The sequence below is a fragment of the Brassica rapa genome, chromosome A01, assembly GCF_000309985.2.
Source record: "Brassica rapa cultivar Chiifu-401-42 chromosome A01, CAAS_Brap_v3.01, whole genome shotgun sequence".
NCBI classification, from domain to species: Eukaryota; Viridiplantae; Streptophyta; class Magnoliopsida; order Brassicales; family Brassicaceae; genus Brassica; species Brassica rapa.
The window spans coordinates 422,535-438,649 of record NC_024795.2 but is presented as its reverse complement, the minus strand read 5'-3'; the positions used below and the strand labels follow the sequence as shown (position 1 = coordinate 438,649).

Genomic DNA, 16,115 nt, shown 5'->3' with positions numbered 1-16,115 from the left:
GAGGATTTGCTGAGCTGTTCCGGTCGAAAAGGTGGCTATAAACGGATTTGCTATTTTCGATTATTTTTAAATTATGCTTAATTTGAGAAATGTAAGATGCTTAAGCAAGAAAGGATTACGCTAAGAACAACAGAAGTATCAGAGATAGTTTATTTGAGAGAAAATCACAAAGATATTTAGGGTTTACCATTCTTAAATTAAAACAAAACTATAGGTTTCAGTAATCAATTAAAATATTTATTTGCTTTTTTAAAATATCATGTTAGAATACTTATTAGCTATCACAATGATGTGCTGGTAGATATGTGTGGCATTCGAAATGTAACTAAAATCAACGCACGTCAGTATAATTCAGCAGTTGACCTGTTAAACCAGCTTAGTATAATTAGATAAGTTCATTTATTTATTTATAATACTATCTATATGAGTTTGTTGATGTTTTATTGGCTTGCGGAAAAGCATTACGAATCTAAAATGTATGCCATCATTGTCACAGCTAAGAAAAAATTAGTGTTTATCTTTTTGAAAATAGATAACAAGTAAGTTTGGCAAAATATTTCTTTTAAAAAGAGAGAATATATACTAAAAATGGATAATCGCAATCACTCAATTAGGTGATAGGTGTCAACTTCTCAAGCCCCGGAAGATATTTAAATGTTTCTAATAATTAATTTTCTTAAAACGCGTATTCTTTGTTGACAAATAAAGAGTATATTCAATTTTCAGAAGAACGTACGAACACTTAAATAGCCATGAAAAGAGACCTGAACTGAACGGCTTGCGAGTCACCACCTTGTCCCCGTGTCTATTGCTCATGTTCTTGAAGAGAAGCACGTGTCAAATGGGCCTATTGTTCGACAAAATTGGACGGCCCAAAACTCACAGGGGCCTATGACGAGAAAAGCACGTCTGCGTTGGTGCTGACTGTATGTATCGGTGCTTACGAGTTGATGTGTATATAAATAAATATGCTACCTATATGTAACTGAACCAAAACAGAAGCCGTATTCTCTTCTATCTTCACTTTAATAACCTCGAAGGAATAAAAAAGAGAGTAACCAAACCAACAAGTTGTGGACAGAGACCCCATAGACAAATTAAATAGTCTAGTTTCCCTGTTCTTTGATTCGATCATCATCGATGGAAAGGTACGACATACTGAGAGATCTTGGCTCCGGCAACTTTGGAGTTGCAAAGCTCGTCAGAGAGAAAGCCAACGGAAAGTTTTACGCCGTTAAGTACATCGAAAGAGGCCTTAAGGTATTTGTGTTTCCTTTCCCTAAAGTACTCGTTTCTTTTTTTTTTTGGTTACACAAGATTTATGCGTGAATGAATCGATCTTTTTTCATGAATAGTTTTCTTAGTTTATTTGATCAGTAAATGGATTAAGGGGTTGCTTTTGTACAGATTGATGAACATGTACAGAGAGAGATCATAAATCATAGAGACTTGAAGCACCCCAATATAATCAGATTCAAAGAGGTATTGTTCATAGTCTGGTCTGGTCTATAATCCAGCGTTGTCCAGAGAACTCATAAACCAGAAAACAAAATAACTTGAGCCAAATATGTCGATGATAATAGACTTAATAGTTCATTGGTGGTTTCATCTACTTAGTAAGATTTGTAGATATGTTGGGTGATTTAATTAGTGTTCTAGAATATGGTTATTAACATCATCTGGATTTCAATCCAGCGTTAAAATAAAATCATAGATAGCTAGCTGGTCATGTAAATTATGTGTATCATTCCATATGGTTGGACTTTAGACCTCTTCTTCTTAGAGAAATTTTGTATTAAATTTCTTTAAAAATAAATAAATATGTCCATGTTACAAAAAAAAAATAATAATAAATATGTCTTATTCTCCAACAGTCCAGCATTCAGTTTCATATGCCAGCGTATGTATAATTAGTCATGGCGTTGAAAATTCTTATATTAAAAATTCAAGATTATATAATAATAGAAGCAATCTGTAGGTCGGCTTTGAGCTTGAAGAAATCAAAATAGAATAAAATAAATGTGTTGTATTTTGTTTATTTTGCAGGTTTTTGTAACACCAACACATCTTGCCATAGTAATGGAGTATGCAGCAGGCGGTGAACTTTTTGAAAGAATTTGCAGTGCCGGTAGATTCAGCGAAGACGAAGTATTACTTAATTTATCACTAACGTCCATAATCCAATAGTGATCTTGTGGCTAATTATATTGATTAGTCTTTGTTTATTATTTAGGCAAGGTACTATTTCAAACAACTTATCTCGGGAGTTAGCTATTGTCACGCTATGGTACGTATTACCACATTTATTGTTATATGAACTTTATAAAATTACATCTTCATATAGTATAATTGAAGTGTTATGTAACAAATTTTTACTTGCAGCAAATATGTCACAGAGACCTTAAGCTCGAGAATACACTTTTAGATGGGAGCCCCTCGTCGCAGCTTAAAATATGCGACTTCGGATATTCGAAGGTATTGTTACACATAATTTAGCTCATCTTCACTGATCAGAACATCAGAAGGTATAATTGACAATATATAAATATTTTATAATTGCATGCAGTCATCAGTTCTACACTCTCAGCCAAAATCCACCGTGGGAACTCCGGCTTATGTTGCTCCGGAGGTCCTGTCCCGAAAAGAATATAACGGGAAGGTACGTAGCAATCATTTACCAACTAATATTTGAATAAATTAATAACATCAACTTGTTTATATTAAAATCATTAAATCATTATATAATGTTACTTTTAATATATAGATTGCAGATGTATGGTCGTGTGGGGTAACATTATATGTAATGTTAGTTGGTGCTTATCCCTTTGAAGATCCAGACGATCCAAGAAACATTAGAAAAACAATTCAGGTACTTCTAAAATTATTATAACCGAACGTTTCATTCCACTAGTTAACTTTAAAGATATTGTCTTGCATAAATTTAAGAATAATTAACTAATAATGTATACTTTACAGAGGATATTAAGTGTACATTACACCATACCGGACTACGTCAGGATTTCCTCCGAATGCAAGCATCTCTTATCTCGTATCTTCGTTGCTGACCCTGACAAGGTAATATGAATGAAAACCTAAACCGATAATGTAAGACATACCGGTTTAGTTTGGTTAATTTTTTTTTTTTATATACATAGATAAACCAAACCAATATAAACTAAATCATAATGAAAGTTCAATTAAAAACCGAAATGAATCTTAATTAATATATCTACAGTTATTTGGATTTTAGATACCTTTAAAACTATGCTAATACCGGGTTTCTAATTTGAATCCACGATAGAGAATAACTGTACCGGAAATCGAAGAACACTCCTGGTTCTTGAAGAATCCAGGGCCGGTTATCTCAGATAAGAACATAGTGGAAGATGAAGAAGAAGAAGAGAACTGTGGGCAGAGTGTTGAAGAAATAGTGAAGATAATAGAAGAAGCGAGAAAGGATGTGAATGGTAAGAATGACAATGGTGGATTAAGCTTAATAGATGGAAGCCTTATTGATCTTGATGATATTGATGATGCTGATATTTATGACGAGGTCGATGACGATGATGAGGAGAAGAATGGTGATTTCGTATGTGCTCTATGAATTCATATCCATATTGCATGTGTATGTACGTGAATGCATGTATTTTATGTGTGTAGCTTGAGAGTATCCGAGGATTTGGTGTTGCATGTATTCGTATACTTATAAGTGGAAATAATTAACCACTAGTACGTTTCAAATTTTTAAAAAAGTTTAACCACTAATAAAGTCAAATAAAGTAGTATAAGATTTGTGAGTCATTTAATTTTTGCTTATTTATTTACATTTTTTTAATTTTAATATATGATCCATCCCATTAATTTCTAATTAGAATCTAGAAAACACAGTATGTGTAATTGAGTATTCTGATAATTCCAAAATTAAGTGTAATTGAGTATTCTGATAATTCCGAAATTAATTTACATATCCGTCATGTGAATATATATGGTGGCTAAGCTAGATTCAAGTAATTAACTTTTTTTTTATTGGAACATCAATTAGAAAGCCAGTTCAAAAAAAAAAAAAAACATCAACTAAAAAAAATAGATTTTTGTTAGGTAAATAAAAATAAAGAAAATAGATTTAATACAAACAAACCATGCGCGCCTAAATATTGCGAGTGTGTTTAACTGTCAAGTGTCAGCCGACAAAAAAAAAAAACTGTTAACTGTTAAGTGTTTAACCATTAAACTGTTTTTTTAAATAAAAATAAAAGGAGAATCAATTAAACCCTAAACCCATCTCTGTGGACGCCGCCGGCTACACAGAAACTCGGCGACGGAGTCAACAACCATGGGAAGAGGAAGACGACACAGAGGCCGTTCACATCGAAACCAATCAGAAGACAGCAGAGAAACCGCTCCAAAACCTCTCAAACCCGATGCTCCCTTCGATTCCACCATCCAAAATCGAACCTGGTCGAATCTGGACTTCGAGGAGTATTACAAGGTACAAAGAATCAATGGATCTCTAATCAAAGTACATTACATGGACTCAGATGTCTTGTTGTGTGTGTGTAGGAGCAAAGGATAGTGAGAGCAGAGGAGTGGGATTCGTTCATTGAGATTCTTCGTAAGCCGTTGCCTGCTGCCTTCAGAGTCAACTCCAAGTAACCAAAGTCAAACCCTTTTTTGAAATATTATTATTATTATTAATAAAGGTTTTGTGATTTTGACTAAACATTTGCTCCTTCTTAGTGGTCAGTTTTGCGATGAGATTTTGTCCATGTTGGAGAATGACTTCGTGAAGTCTCTTCAGGCTGAGGTAATAAATCTATAAACTATTTGTTTTTTTTTTTTTAATTTCTTGAAATGCTATTTTGGTTAAGGCTGTGGAGAGTGGTGAAGTGGAGGCGATCAAGCCATTGCCTTGGTACCCTAAGAGTCTTGCTTGGCATTCTAATTTCTCTCGCAAGGAGATTAGAAAAAACCAGACTCTTGAAAGGTTTTTGTTTTAATCCATGTTGGCTTCAATAGCAAAATCTTCATTTTCATAATGCTTACTCGTTGTGTTAAGTTCATGATTCAGGTTTCATGAGTTTTTGAAGTTGGAAACTGAAGTTGGGAACATGACCAGGCAAGAAGCTGTTAGCATGGTATGCTCATTAATGCTCTACTAGTGTTGTAACACTCTTTTTTTTAATTGCATGACTCATCAATACAATCACGCAGGTGCCTCCTCTCTTCCTTGATGTACATCCAGACCATTTTGTCCTCGACAGTGAGTGATTTTCATCAATTAGACATTACTTGAGACAGATAAACTGATTCACTTGTCTCCTCCTTTGTCTGAACAGTGTGTGCTGCACCTGGCTCCAAGACATTTCAGCTTCTTGAGATAATACATGAATCAGCAGAACCTGGATCTCTACCTAATGGAATGGTTTGTAACGCTCATTTTTGGTAATGGTTGATAGATTATTTTCTTACTTTTTTTTCCTAATTGTTTTCGGTTGAATCAGGTGGTGGCGAATGATGTTGATTATAAAAGATCTAACCTTCTTATTCACCAAACTAAGAGAACCTGTACGACCAACTTGATAGTTACTAACAATGAAGGTCAACATTTCCCAAACTGCAACTCTAAGAGAGCCTTGTCCATTGATCAGCTTCTGTTTGATCGTGTCTTATGCGATGTACCCTGTAGTGGTGATGGAACTCTGCGCAAGGCTCCAGACATATGGCGAAGATGGTCTCCAAATCTATAAGCTTTCACATTTTTTTTATTCCACTTGCTTTGTTTTTTTTTAATATTTATTTATTTCTGCACAGGAACTCTGGATCAGGGAATGGACTTCATAGCCTACAAGTTGTGATAGCCATGAGAGGTAAGTTTTTATTTCTCAGATGACCTGACTTGCAGAATCTTATGTTTGGATTTATATATACACTCTCTGGCTTTCAGGTTTGTCTCTGCTAAAAGTTGGTGGGAGAATGGTATACTCAACCTGCTCAATGAACCCAATTGAAGATGAAGCTGTTGTTGCTGAAGTAATTCATTACTTTCTTTTTCTTCTTTCTCTATAAGCCTGTTTTTCTGGATGCTGATTGATTATATTTGTTCAGATTCTGAGGAGATGTGGAAGCTCTGTTGAGCTTGTAGATGTCTCAGATAAGCTTCCTGAACTTATCCGTAGACCAGGTCTTAAGAAATGGAAGGTAAACGTAATGTGTCTATGTGTTCTTTGAAGCAAAAACATAAGTGTTCACTCATGCTTGTGTATGTGGGGATTCAGGTGCATGATAGAGGTGGCTGGTATAGATCTTACAAAGATGTTCCAAAAGTGCAGAGAGACGGAGTTCTAAGAAGCATGTTCCCTTCTGGTAAAAGCGATAAAGACTCAACAGCAGGTGGCGGAAGCAGCTCTGGAGAAATAGCTTCTGATGAATCAGCTGAGGAAGTGGAAGTCTGTGATCTTCCTCTTGAACGTTGTGTGAGGATAGTGCCTCATGATCAGAACACTGGGGGGTTCTTTATCGCAGTGCTTCACAAAGTTTCATCTCTACCAGGTGAGTTTTAAGATCTTTTGAAAGTGCTTTACCTCTCTAATTGATTCTTTAATATTAATTTTCTTGCAGATTTTCAGGAGAAGAGAAGGTATACCAGAGGCAGAAACTCATCTGAGAATAAAGAGGAGATAGTTGTACAAGAAGAAGCAGCTTCAGACAATGGCTTGAAGCTTGAGAAGGAAAGCACCAGCAAAGAAGTGCCACTACCAGTGAAAGGGAAGTGGAAAGGCCTTGACCCTGTTGTTTTCTTGAGAGATGAAACAGTGATCAACGGGATCAAGAGTTTCTACGGCATCAATGATGAGTCTTTCCCTCTCAACGGCCATCTCGTGACTAGAAACAGCGACACGAGCACCAAAGGCAACGTGAAGAGGATTTACTATGTTTCAAGATCGGTTAAGGATGTTCTTGAGCTTAATCTTGCAACTGGGGAGAAGATTAAGGTCGCATCTGTTGGCCTCAAGATGTTTGTAAGCACCACATTTTTATTTTATATACCAAATCTAAGAAGTATGGGTCTTGCTAAGTTTTTAACTGGTCAAAAACGCAGGAGAAACAATCAGCAAGAGAATGTGAAGCTGGCTCTTGCTCATTCCGGATAACTTCAGAGGGATTGCCTGTGATCCTTCCCTACATGACCAAGCAGTTACTTTACGCAACAATGGTGGATTTCAAGAGTCTCCTGCAATACAAATCCATCAAGTTCACAGATTTTGTTCATCCACAGTTTGGCCAGAAAGCAGCAGAAGTAGCTGAGGGATACTGCGTTGTTGTTCTTGTTGATGGTGTGTGTTTCATTGTTAAGTTAAGAAGATAGTCATGTTGGATATGTTTTTAACGGGTTCTTGGTTGTTACAGGTACTCAGAAGGACGGGTCTGAAGCAGTCAAAGTGAGTTCATCAACAGTAGCCATTGGATGCTGGAAAGGCAAAGCCAGCTTAACCGTTATGGTGACGACAGTGGACTGCGACCAACTCATCCAGAAACTTGCTTGCTGATGGAATGTAAGAAACAGAAAGAAAATGCTGGTAGTAGTAGTAATATGGAGACAGCTTAAAGCTTAAACATCATTAAGATAAACTCAAGACTGTTAGTTTCATTCATGTATTTCAAATCAAAAGCTATTGTTATTATATTGCGTCTTTCTTACTATCAGTTTAATGAATGAGTTTTGCTTTATTACAAAAAAGTTGCTTGTTAGGACAAAGACTTGCATTTGTAGCTGTAATATCAATGGAGACGGCTTGAAGTTGAAAACTAACATAACTGAAGACTGTTTGTTTGACAAAATGTCTTATGACATGCAAGAAAGTGTAGTTTAAGAAAAATGAAAAAAAAAAATGCATTTTTCAGAATTTAAAATATAATTAGAGTATCCCTAGAAATATAAGCATATTCTATCAAGCAAAAGTTTTGATCCGAGAGCTAATATTAAAGGATTCACTGTATCGAGTAAACTACTTGCTTAAAAAATTTAATGGGTTGTGGCATTCTCTTAAATTGCATTTATCATCCAAGGGAAAAGATTATCAAATAATTTAAAAAGGCAACCAAAAGACTCTAGATTAATGTCGAAACGTAACTAAATAATTTAAGAAAAGGCAACCAAAAGACTCTAGATTAATGACTAGCCGTAACGTAACGGTAACATTATTTTCCCCGATCTATATATATATATATTCTTCTTCATTCAATCTAAACTACACAGTCTACACTACACTCCATTACAATCCAAATGAATTGGTCTTTGACCCCAATTCTTCGGTCCTGGACAGCAGCCAGCCAGCAACAATACTAGATTAGCTCGTTGGTGACTCAATATCTGTTAGTTTTATAGTCTTCTGACTTGTTTGATCTGATGGTGTTTCAGTGATTTGAGAGTGGGAAGGAAGCAGAAAATCAAAGAAGAAGCAGGTTAAGATCACTTCATTGAAATTCAGAACTGAGAGGTATGAGTTTCTCTGATCAAAAATATTGAAAAATTTACGGATTATTGTAGAAATTGAGTGAGTCCTGACTGTTTGGTTGGTGTTTTGTTTCTCTGCAGCAAAGAGTTAAGGTGAAAGAGGAAGAAGTTTGCCAAGAAGATTCAAGAGATAACAGATGGTGGAAGAAAAGATGAGAATCCCCATTGCTCAAGGTACCTAATTTCGTTCTTTTTCTGTTTTTTTCAAATCTTTTTTTTTTTGGGGAGATTCTATATTTACTTGGATTGAGAAAGGAAGAAGCTTATGTGTATATTCATAGTGTGGAAACAATTAGAAACTAGCGTCCCATCATTTGATTGATAGTTAGAGCTTATGTTCCATTTGACTTTTACACTTATGAGATCACTTTGTTATTTCTATCAGTTCTTGGCAAATATTCTATATTTACTTTGATTGAAAATGGAAGAAGCTTTATGTATTCATAATGTGAAAACAATTAGAAACTAACATCCTGTCTATTTGAATGATTGTTAGAGAGGTTAGGTTCCATTTGAATTTACACTTATGAGAACACTTTGTTATTTCTATCAGTTCTTGGCATATATTATATATTTGCTTAGATTGAAAATGGAAGAAGCTTATGTGTATCTTCATAATGTGGAAACACTTATGAGATCATTTTGTTATTTCTATCAGTTCTTGGCAATATTCTATATTTGCTTAGATTGAAAATGGAAGAAGCTTATGTGTATCTTCATAATGTGGAAACAATTAGAAACTAGCGTCCTGTCATTTACTTGATTGTTAGAGAGGTTAGGTTCCATTTGACTTAACACTTATGAGATCATTTTGTTATTCCTATCAGTTCTTGGCAATATTCTATATTTTCTTAGATTGAAAAGGAAGAAGCTTATGTGTATATTCATAATGTAGAAACAATTAGGAACTAGCATCCTGTCTATTTGAATGATCGTTAGAGAAGTTAGGTTCTATTTGACTTTTACACTTATGAGATCGCTTTGTTATTCCTATCAATCCTTGGCAAATATACAATTTTACCCTCTTGTTTTCAATGTTTTTTTTTTTATTTTGCTTGTTTGCAATCTCATGTGATGATGATGTGCATATATTTGTTTGTTTCCGTGCAATCATGTGATGAGGAAGGATCTTGTGAGTTTGCCGGCGAGATTGGAGATGGTCAGGAGGAGCTTGAGAGTGAGAGCTGATGGATGTGGAAGAAGAGCACCATGCTTTTGTGTGTGTGCGTTGTGCAAGCTGTTACAGTTACCCAATGGTAATCGTCTACAGTTTAGTATTTGATGCAGAGTTTGTGTAGCTTTTATAAATTGTATATATTGATGGAATCTCTTGGTCATTGGGACTGCAGATCAATGGTAAGATGTGTGGTGTAACAACCGCAAGACAAGATAATGATACCACCATCCCTCTTCGTTGCTAACATATGCAAAGACATGGACTCGAGAAGCTGTTTAAGTATTCAGGTTTCCATAGATATTTCAACTAATTAAACCCAACTTCACACTTTGTAAATATTCTTTGACCACTGGCTCTCTTTCCTGTGTTTCCAGTTGAAGGAGAAGCTGAAACACTGGCGTTGAGGACAGCAGCAATGCCATCATGAATCGAATGTAAGCCTTTTTTTTTTGAATTCACAAACGCCTCTGATGTTTGGACTGGAGAGAGAGATAAGGAACATCCGTCACGTTTTGAGGCGACAAGTGTAGTATATTCATAGTGTGGAAACAATTAGAAACTAGCGAGCGTCCTGTCTATTTGAATGATTGTTAGAGAGGTTAATTAGGTTCCATTGGATCGTTAGAGAGGTCATTAGTCTTTTCTATGTTTTCATTGATATACTTTGTTCTTGTTTGTATACAGCATAAGTGCTTCATGGTGGCTACTTGTGATAGAGAGAGACTTGAAGCGAAGAATTCGAAAGGTAAAAAAAACATTTTGATACGTCAATACTTCTTCTTTTTTTTACGGTCCATTGCTGGTATCTTTTTTGTTGGATTGCAGGTTCCTGGTGTTGTATAAATCAGTATAAATCCAGATTTTGAGGAGATGTGGATGCTCTCTGTTGAGCTTGTAGATGTCTCAGATAAGCTTCTTGAACTTATCCGAAGACCAGGTCTTAAGAAATGGAAGGTAAACGTAATGTGTCTATGTGTTCTTTGAAGCAAAGAAAAGCAGTAATTATAAGCAACATAAGTGTTTACTCATGCAGAAGTCTCTGATACTGTGGTTAGTCAACCTGAAGAGAATACAGAGGAAATAGTTGTAGAAGAAGCAGCTTCAGATAATGGCTTGAAGCTTGAGAAGGAAAGCACCAGGCAAAGAAGGCACTGTAGAATTGACTAAAGAAGTAGTACCACCAGTGCAAAAAGGGAAGTGGAAAGGCCTTGACCCTGTTGTTTTCTTGAGAGATGAAACAGTGATCGACGGGATCAAGAGATTCTACGGCATCAACGATGAGTCTTTCCCTCTCAACGGCCATCTCGTGACTAGAAACAGCGACACGAGCAGCTGCATGATCCAGGAAGTTGTTGAGATTTCCATATCAAGACAATATATGGCGACGTGATTTAAGGAAAGTCAATATTCGAGAGTCGAAGGTGGCAAGAAGTATAAAAGGGACATGAGACATGAAGTGAAGGTTAGGTCTTCCACAAAAGAGAAGAAGAGTCTAGCCTTCAAGATCAAGAAGGGGTTCTTGGGTTGTTACGTAGAGATCAAGCAACGTGTGTGTTGGCTTGAGTCTCAAGGGTAGTTAGAAATTGATCAGTCGAGATACACGTATGTGTGTGATCTTGTAACAACAATACTTGTGGAGTTTGTTCAATAGATTTTTAATAAGAGTACTTGTTAAAATGATTGATCTGCGTACATCCTAGTTCTTCAGGAAAAAAGGCAACGTGAAGAGGATTTACTATGTTTCAAGATTGGTTAAGGATGTTCTTGAGCTTCACCTTGCGGTTGGGCAGAAGATTAAGGTCGCATCTGTTGGCCTCAAGATGTTTGTAAGCACCACATTTCTCTTTGGTCAAATACCAAATCTCAGAAGTATATGGGTTAATATTAAGATACTTTTGTCTTTCTTCTAGTCTTCATCAACAATAGCCATTGGATGCTGGAAAGGCAAAGCCATCTTAACCGTTATGGTCACAACAGTGGACTGCGACCAACTTATCCAGAGACTTACATAAAGAAAAGGTGGGAGTAGTAATATGGAGACAGCTTTAAGCTTTTTACATCATTAAGATAAACAGCACAAGACTCTTAGTTTCATGTATTTCAATCAAAGGCTTGAAGCTGATCAGTGACATATGTGAAAAATGATGTTTAACATTTCAAATTCAAAAGCTATTTGTTCCAATACTCTCTTCTGTCTATCGGTGACTAATTGCACCATTGTTTAATGAACCAAGCAAGCAAGCAACACAAGCCAGATTCCAAAAGAATATACAAATCAAAGTAAGTAAGCATTCTCTATCAAACCATAGTTCAAAGGGGGACACCGGACAAATGAATTTTGCTTTTGTAAAAGACACAGATCAAGCAGAACTACAGCACGTGCTGGTCTTAGCGGGAACCTCCTGTCCTGGACCTGGGATAACAATCTTCTTACCAGCCAAAGAACCAGGGTTATTTGACTCAGCAGACGAGAGACTCTTCTTGTTAACCGTGTTGAAGATCTCCATCATCAGAGTGTTGAAGGAGTTCTCCACATTGGTCGCGTTCAGAGCAGACGTCTCGAGGAAGAAAAGACCTTCCTTCTCCGCAAACTCTTTGGCGTCCTCGGTGGGAATAGCTCTCTGATCCTCGAGATCAGACTTGTTACCAATGAGGATGATCACAATGTTCTTATCAGCATGCGCTCTGAGCTCCTCAAGCCAACGAGGGATGTGGTCAAAGGTCTCACGTTTGGTAATATCGTAAACAAGCATCGCACCAACCGCTCCTCTGTAATAAGCGCTCGTAACCGCTCTGTATCTGCTCCAAATCAAACGCATTAATCTTACTGTACAACTATGTTTCCAGCTTATATACAGAGTGTTGTCAGCTAACTTACACTACAACTAACTGCTAACCTACACCAATTGCTAACATACACAATGACTAATCTAAACACATGAGCTCTAGTCAAACCCTAGTCGCTTCCAGATCCAAGCGAGATCTAAAGAAAGCAGTGTGTACCTTTCTTGGCCGGCGGTATCCCAGATCTGAGCCTTGACGCTCTTCTCTTCAATGGTGAGGGTACGAGTCTGGAACTCGACGCCGATTGTGGCCTTGGAGTCTAAGCTGAACTCGTCTCTAGCGAATCGAGCGAGCAGCTGCGATTTCCCGACTGCTGAATCGCCGATCAGAACGACTTTGAAGACGTAATCGACTTTTCCCGATGCGCCGCCGTATCCGCCTCCTCCGGCCATTGTCTTTGTCGTTGGCGGCGAATTATTTCGAAGGGAGTGATTGGTAGATGCTGTAGGTGCTGTCCAGAGTACCAAATTCAGAGCAATCAAGATTTAATTTTTTTTTTGAAACCACAGCTTTTAAAATAATCTACAGCTGTACAAGTGCTCTGCAGAGCCAAATATCCAAAGCAATTTTTTAGTGCTTTCTATAAAATTCTACAGCAATAAAATCTAAAGCCACAGCAAAAATTCTACAGATTATTTTCTACAGCAAAAATTCTACAGTTACAGCCATTACCAATCGGACCCGAAGTTTATTTTCTCTCTCTCTCTCTAGCTGTTAAACTAGTTGGTGGTTGATTGGTGATTTGAGTTTTAATTGTTGGCTACTGTGATCTACTGTGCGAGAGTCTTCGGTGAGTGAGAGTGATAAGAGCTGCGATTATGACACGTGGGATGCGGTTTAAGTCGAGAAACAAAGGTGGAGGATGTAAGTAGTGAGGAGCAGTGGAACAGAGTGGAGAGCTATACAGGAGATGAGATTTGGATTAAAGTGAGCGGGACACGATAATTAATGATTAGTGGTGGGTCCCGAACGCGTCGGCGCCGGATTGTTTTTTTTCTTTTCCGTTCGTATCTATTTCAAAGAAAAAACAATATTGAAGAAATATAAAAATCTTTGTGAAAAATAGTTAATGATGGCCCATGCAGGTTTCGAACCACCTGAAGCTAAATGGGCCATTGTGAAGTTGATCTTAACGTTTTAAACACAGTATCTTGAACCATTCAACAGTTAACTACTAAAAGAAATAAATAAAATGCAGGTTTCGAACCTGCGACCTTCGCGTTATTAGCACGACGCTCTAACCAACTAAGCTAATGGGCCTTGTTGAGTAACGAGGTTAGTCACACTGAACGAGTTCCAAGTTGGTAGATACTGTATATATATATGTAATAAGGAGGAGTTTACAGTAGTAGCATTCATACAGTTTTAACATTAAATTGAAACAACAAAGACGTGAGATTGTCTGGGCAGAGAGCAAAACGTAACAAGGTTCAAGCAAGGTTTACTCCTCCTAAAGAGGCAGGTCATAAAGACACCAAACTCACAAAAACAAAAGAGAGAAAAGAAGATGGCAACTTAAGAGAGACGCTGAGTAGCGGTTCTTCTCTTCCTCAGCCGTTCAGCAACAATGAAGGCTAGTTCAAGAGACTGAGAAGCGTTGAGCCTCGGGTCACAGTGTGTGTGGTAGCGTGAGCTTAAGTCATCGTATGTCACAGTACGGGACCCTCCAATGCACTCTGTCACGTTCTGTCCTGTCATCTCTAGATGGATACCTCCCGCGTGGCTTCCTTCTTGCTCGTGCACATCAAGGAAGGCTCTCACTTCAGCCTGTTTTAAAAAAAAACAACTATAACTATATGCAAAAACTAAGTATATATATGTTATGCTGATGGAAGGTTTGGCTTATCAAGTGTGTACCAGGATAGAGTCAAAGGCTCTTGTTTTGAGACCGCAAGGTGCTTTGATGGTGTTTCCATGCATTGGATCGCAGACCCATGTCACAATCTGGCCTGACCTCCTCACTGCTCTGATCAGGTGAGGAAGCTTAACTCTCATGTTCTCTGCACCCATTCTCACAATCACAGTGATTCTTCCAGGTTTGTTGTTGGGATTCAGGATCTCCACAAGCTTTACAAGCTCATTGGGATCCATTTTGTTGCTCACCTGCATCAAATAGTCAATGCAACTCCAGTCAATTTCACTTAAACAAAACATAAACTTCATGTCCTACTCTGTTTTGCTTTTATCACAAACCAGTTAACATCTACCTAATCCTTTAGTTTTAAAAGTAAAGTACCTTAATGCCAAGAGGATTAGCAATCCCCCTGAGAAATTCAACATGAGCACCATCCAACTGCCGTGTGCGCTCTCCACACCACACCATATGCGCAGAACAATCATAGTACAAACCAGAAGTTGAGTCCAACCTTGTTAAAGACTGTTCATAAGGCAGAAGCAAACACTCATGAGACGTGTAGAAATCAGTAGTAGTCATGAGTGGATGATCAGTGGTAAGTCCGCACGCAGACATGAACCCCAATGCCTCATCAACCCTGTTCGCCAGCTCCTGGTACCTACACAACAAACAAGATAACCATTCAGAGTCTGAAACAGAGGAATCTCTCTGTTCTTTCAACAACTTACCTGTCAGCTTGCTCGCTTTCCTCAACGAAATCAAGGTTCCACTGCGTAACTCTCTGAATAGCAGCGTAACCTCCAGTGGCAAAGGCTCTGAGAAGATTCAAAGTAGCTGCAGACTGCGTGTAAGCACGAATCATCCTGTTGGGATCAGGAATCCTCGACTTCTCATCAAAAGTGTCGCCGTTGATGTTGTCTCCCTTGTAGCTAGGCAGCTTCACACCGTCCTTCTCCTCGAAGGGGTCAGATCTAGGCTTCGCAAATTGACCAGCCATTCTCCCAACCTAAACCACACCAATAAAAATCTCACCTTTACGAATCAAAACCTCACCTTTAGTATAGAAACAGAGAGAAAGATCTAACCTTTATGACAGGGACTTGACCTCCGAAGGTGAGGACAATGCTCATCTGAAGGAGAACCCTGAAGGTGTCTCTGATGTTAGTCGCATTGAACTCCTTGAAGCTCTCTGCGCAATCTCCTCCCTGGAGGAGGAAAGCTTTGCCGACGGCGGCATCGGCCAATCTCTCTTCCAAGTTTCTGGCTTCTCCGGCGAAAACGATCGGAGGAAAGGCTTCGATGGTTTTGAGGACGGAGTCGAGCTCGCCGGCGTCGGGGTAATCAGGAAGCTGCAGAGCCTTCTTCAGCTTCCAGCTCTCCGGCGTCCATTCCAATGCACAAGAAACGGATTCCTTGACTGAAACGGCGGCGTTTCGGGACGGATCCGCCGCGTGGAGGGCCGTGACGAGGCTGACGGAGCGGTGGAAAGGGATGGAGGATTGACGGTTGCTGTGACTGTGACGGTGAGAGAGACCGGTGTAGAGGGATCTGGTGGAGAGAGAGGAGGAGGCGGCGTTGGAAAGAGCCATTTGATTTCTCTCTGTTTTTAGAGAGAGAGAGAGAATGACAATGGAGGCTGTTAATGAGAGGAGAGAGAAGAAATGTGGAAGGAGAGAGGTATTTATAGTGAGATGGGTACGGAAAGGGGTTGGTTTGAAGACTTT

The 16,115-nt window shown here is 38.2% G+C and overlaps 4 protein-coding genes and 1 non-coding gene across 7 annotated transcripts; 2 read left to right on the top strand and 3 right to left on the bottom strand.

Moving 5' to 3' along the window:
• The first annotated feature begins 980 nt into the window (after positions 1-980).
• Positions 981-3,801, top strand: LOC103854644 (serine/threonine-protein kinase SRK2F). Of its 2 annotated transcripts, XM_009131634.3 has the most exons (9): positions 981-1,260; positions 1,408-1,482; positions 2,047-2,148; positions 2,234-2,287; positions 2,383-2,475; positions 2,567-2,659; positions 2,765-2,869; positions 2,977-3,075; positions 3,302-3,801. In XM_009131634.3, exons 1-9 carry the CDS (start codon positions 1,141-1,143, stop codon positions 3,602-3,604), a joined length of 1,044 nt encoding a protein of 347 aa, XP_009129882.1. In that variant the 5' UTR covers positions 981-1,140; the 3' UTR covers positions 3,605-3,801. The 2 variants fall into 2 exon arrangements, with proteins under 2 accessions (XP_009129882.1, XP_033140695.1); XM_033284804.1 differs by lacking the exon at positions 1,408-1,482.
• A 422-nt stretch (positions 3,802-4,223) lies between these two features.
• Positions 4,224-11,113, top strand: LOC103854554 (RNA cytosine-C(5)-methyltransferase NSUN2). Of its 2 annotated transcripts, XM_009131527.3 has the most exons (15): positions 4,231-4,489; positions 4,561-4,649; positions 4,738-4,804; positions 4,869-4,984; positions 5,069-5,135; positions 5,212-5,260; positions 5,337-5,422; positions 5,502-5,731; positions 5,812-5,867; positions 5,945-6,030; positions 6,106-6,198; positions 6,276-6,549; positions 6,619-7,019; positions 7,100-7,334; positions 7,408-7,738. In XM_009131527.3, exons 1-15 carry the CDS (start codon positions 4,334-4,336, stop codon positions 7,545-7,547), a joined length of 2,145 nt encoding a protein of 714 aa, XP_009129775.1. In that variant the 5' UTR covers positions 4,231-4,333; the 3' UTR covers positions 7,548-7,738. The 2 variants fall into 2 exon arrangements, with proteins under 2 accessions (XP_033140654.1, XP_009129775.1); XM_033284763.1 differs by lacking the exons at positions 7,100-7,334; positions 7,408-7,738 and adding an exon at positions 10,832-11,113 and having other exon boundaries at positions 4,224-4,489; positions 6,619-6,738.
• Positions 11,114-11,822: 709 nt separating this feature from the next.
• On the bottom strand, positions 11,823-13,470 carry LOC103854349 (ras-related protein RABA4b). Its single transcript, XM_009131360.3, has 3 exons — positions 13,224-13,470; positions 12,696-12,961; positions 11,823-12,491 (listed from the first exon to the last, which is right to left on the bottom strand). The coding sequence occupies exons 2-3, from the start codon at positions 12,926-12,928 to the stop codon at positions 12,053-12,055; spliced, it is 672 nt and encodes a 223-aa protein (XP_009129608.1). The 5' UTR covers positions 12,929-12,961; positions 13,224-13,470; the 3' UTR covers positions 11,823-12,052.
• A 254-nt stretch (positions 13,471-13,724) lies between these two features.
• Positions 13,725-13,797, bottom strand: TRNAI-AAU. The gene has a single exon. It is a non-coding gene; the product is annotated as a tRNA-Ile (tRNA).
• Positions 13,798-13,828: 31 nt separating this feature from the next.
• Positions 13,829-15,980, bottom strand: LOC103854257 (phospho-2-dehydro-3-deoxyheptonate aldolase 1, chloroplastic). The gene is made up of 5 exons (XM_009131224.3): positions 15,477-15,980; positions 15,120-15,397; positions 14,773-15,049; positions 14,394-14,639; positions 13,829-14,303 (listed from the first exon to the last, which is right to left on the bottom strand). Exons 1-5 carry the CDS (start codon positions 15,978-15,980, stop codon positions 14,052-14,054), a joined length of 1,557 nt encoding a protein of 518 aa, XP_009129472.2. The 3' UTR covers positions 13,829-14,051.
• Positions 15,981-16,115: the final 135 nt, after the last annotated feature.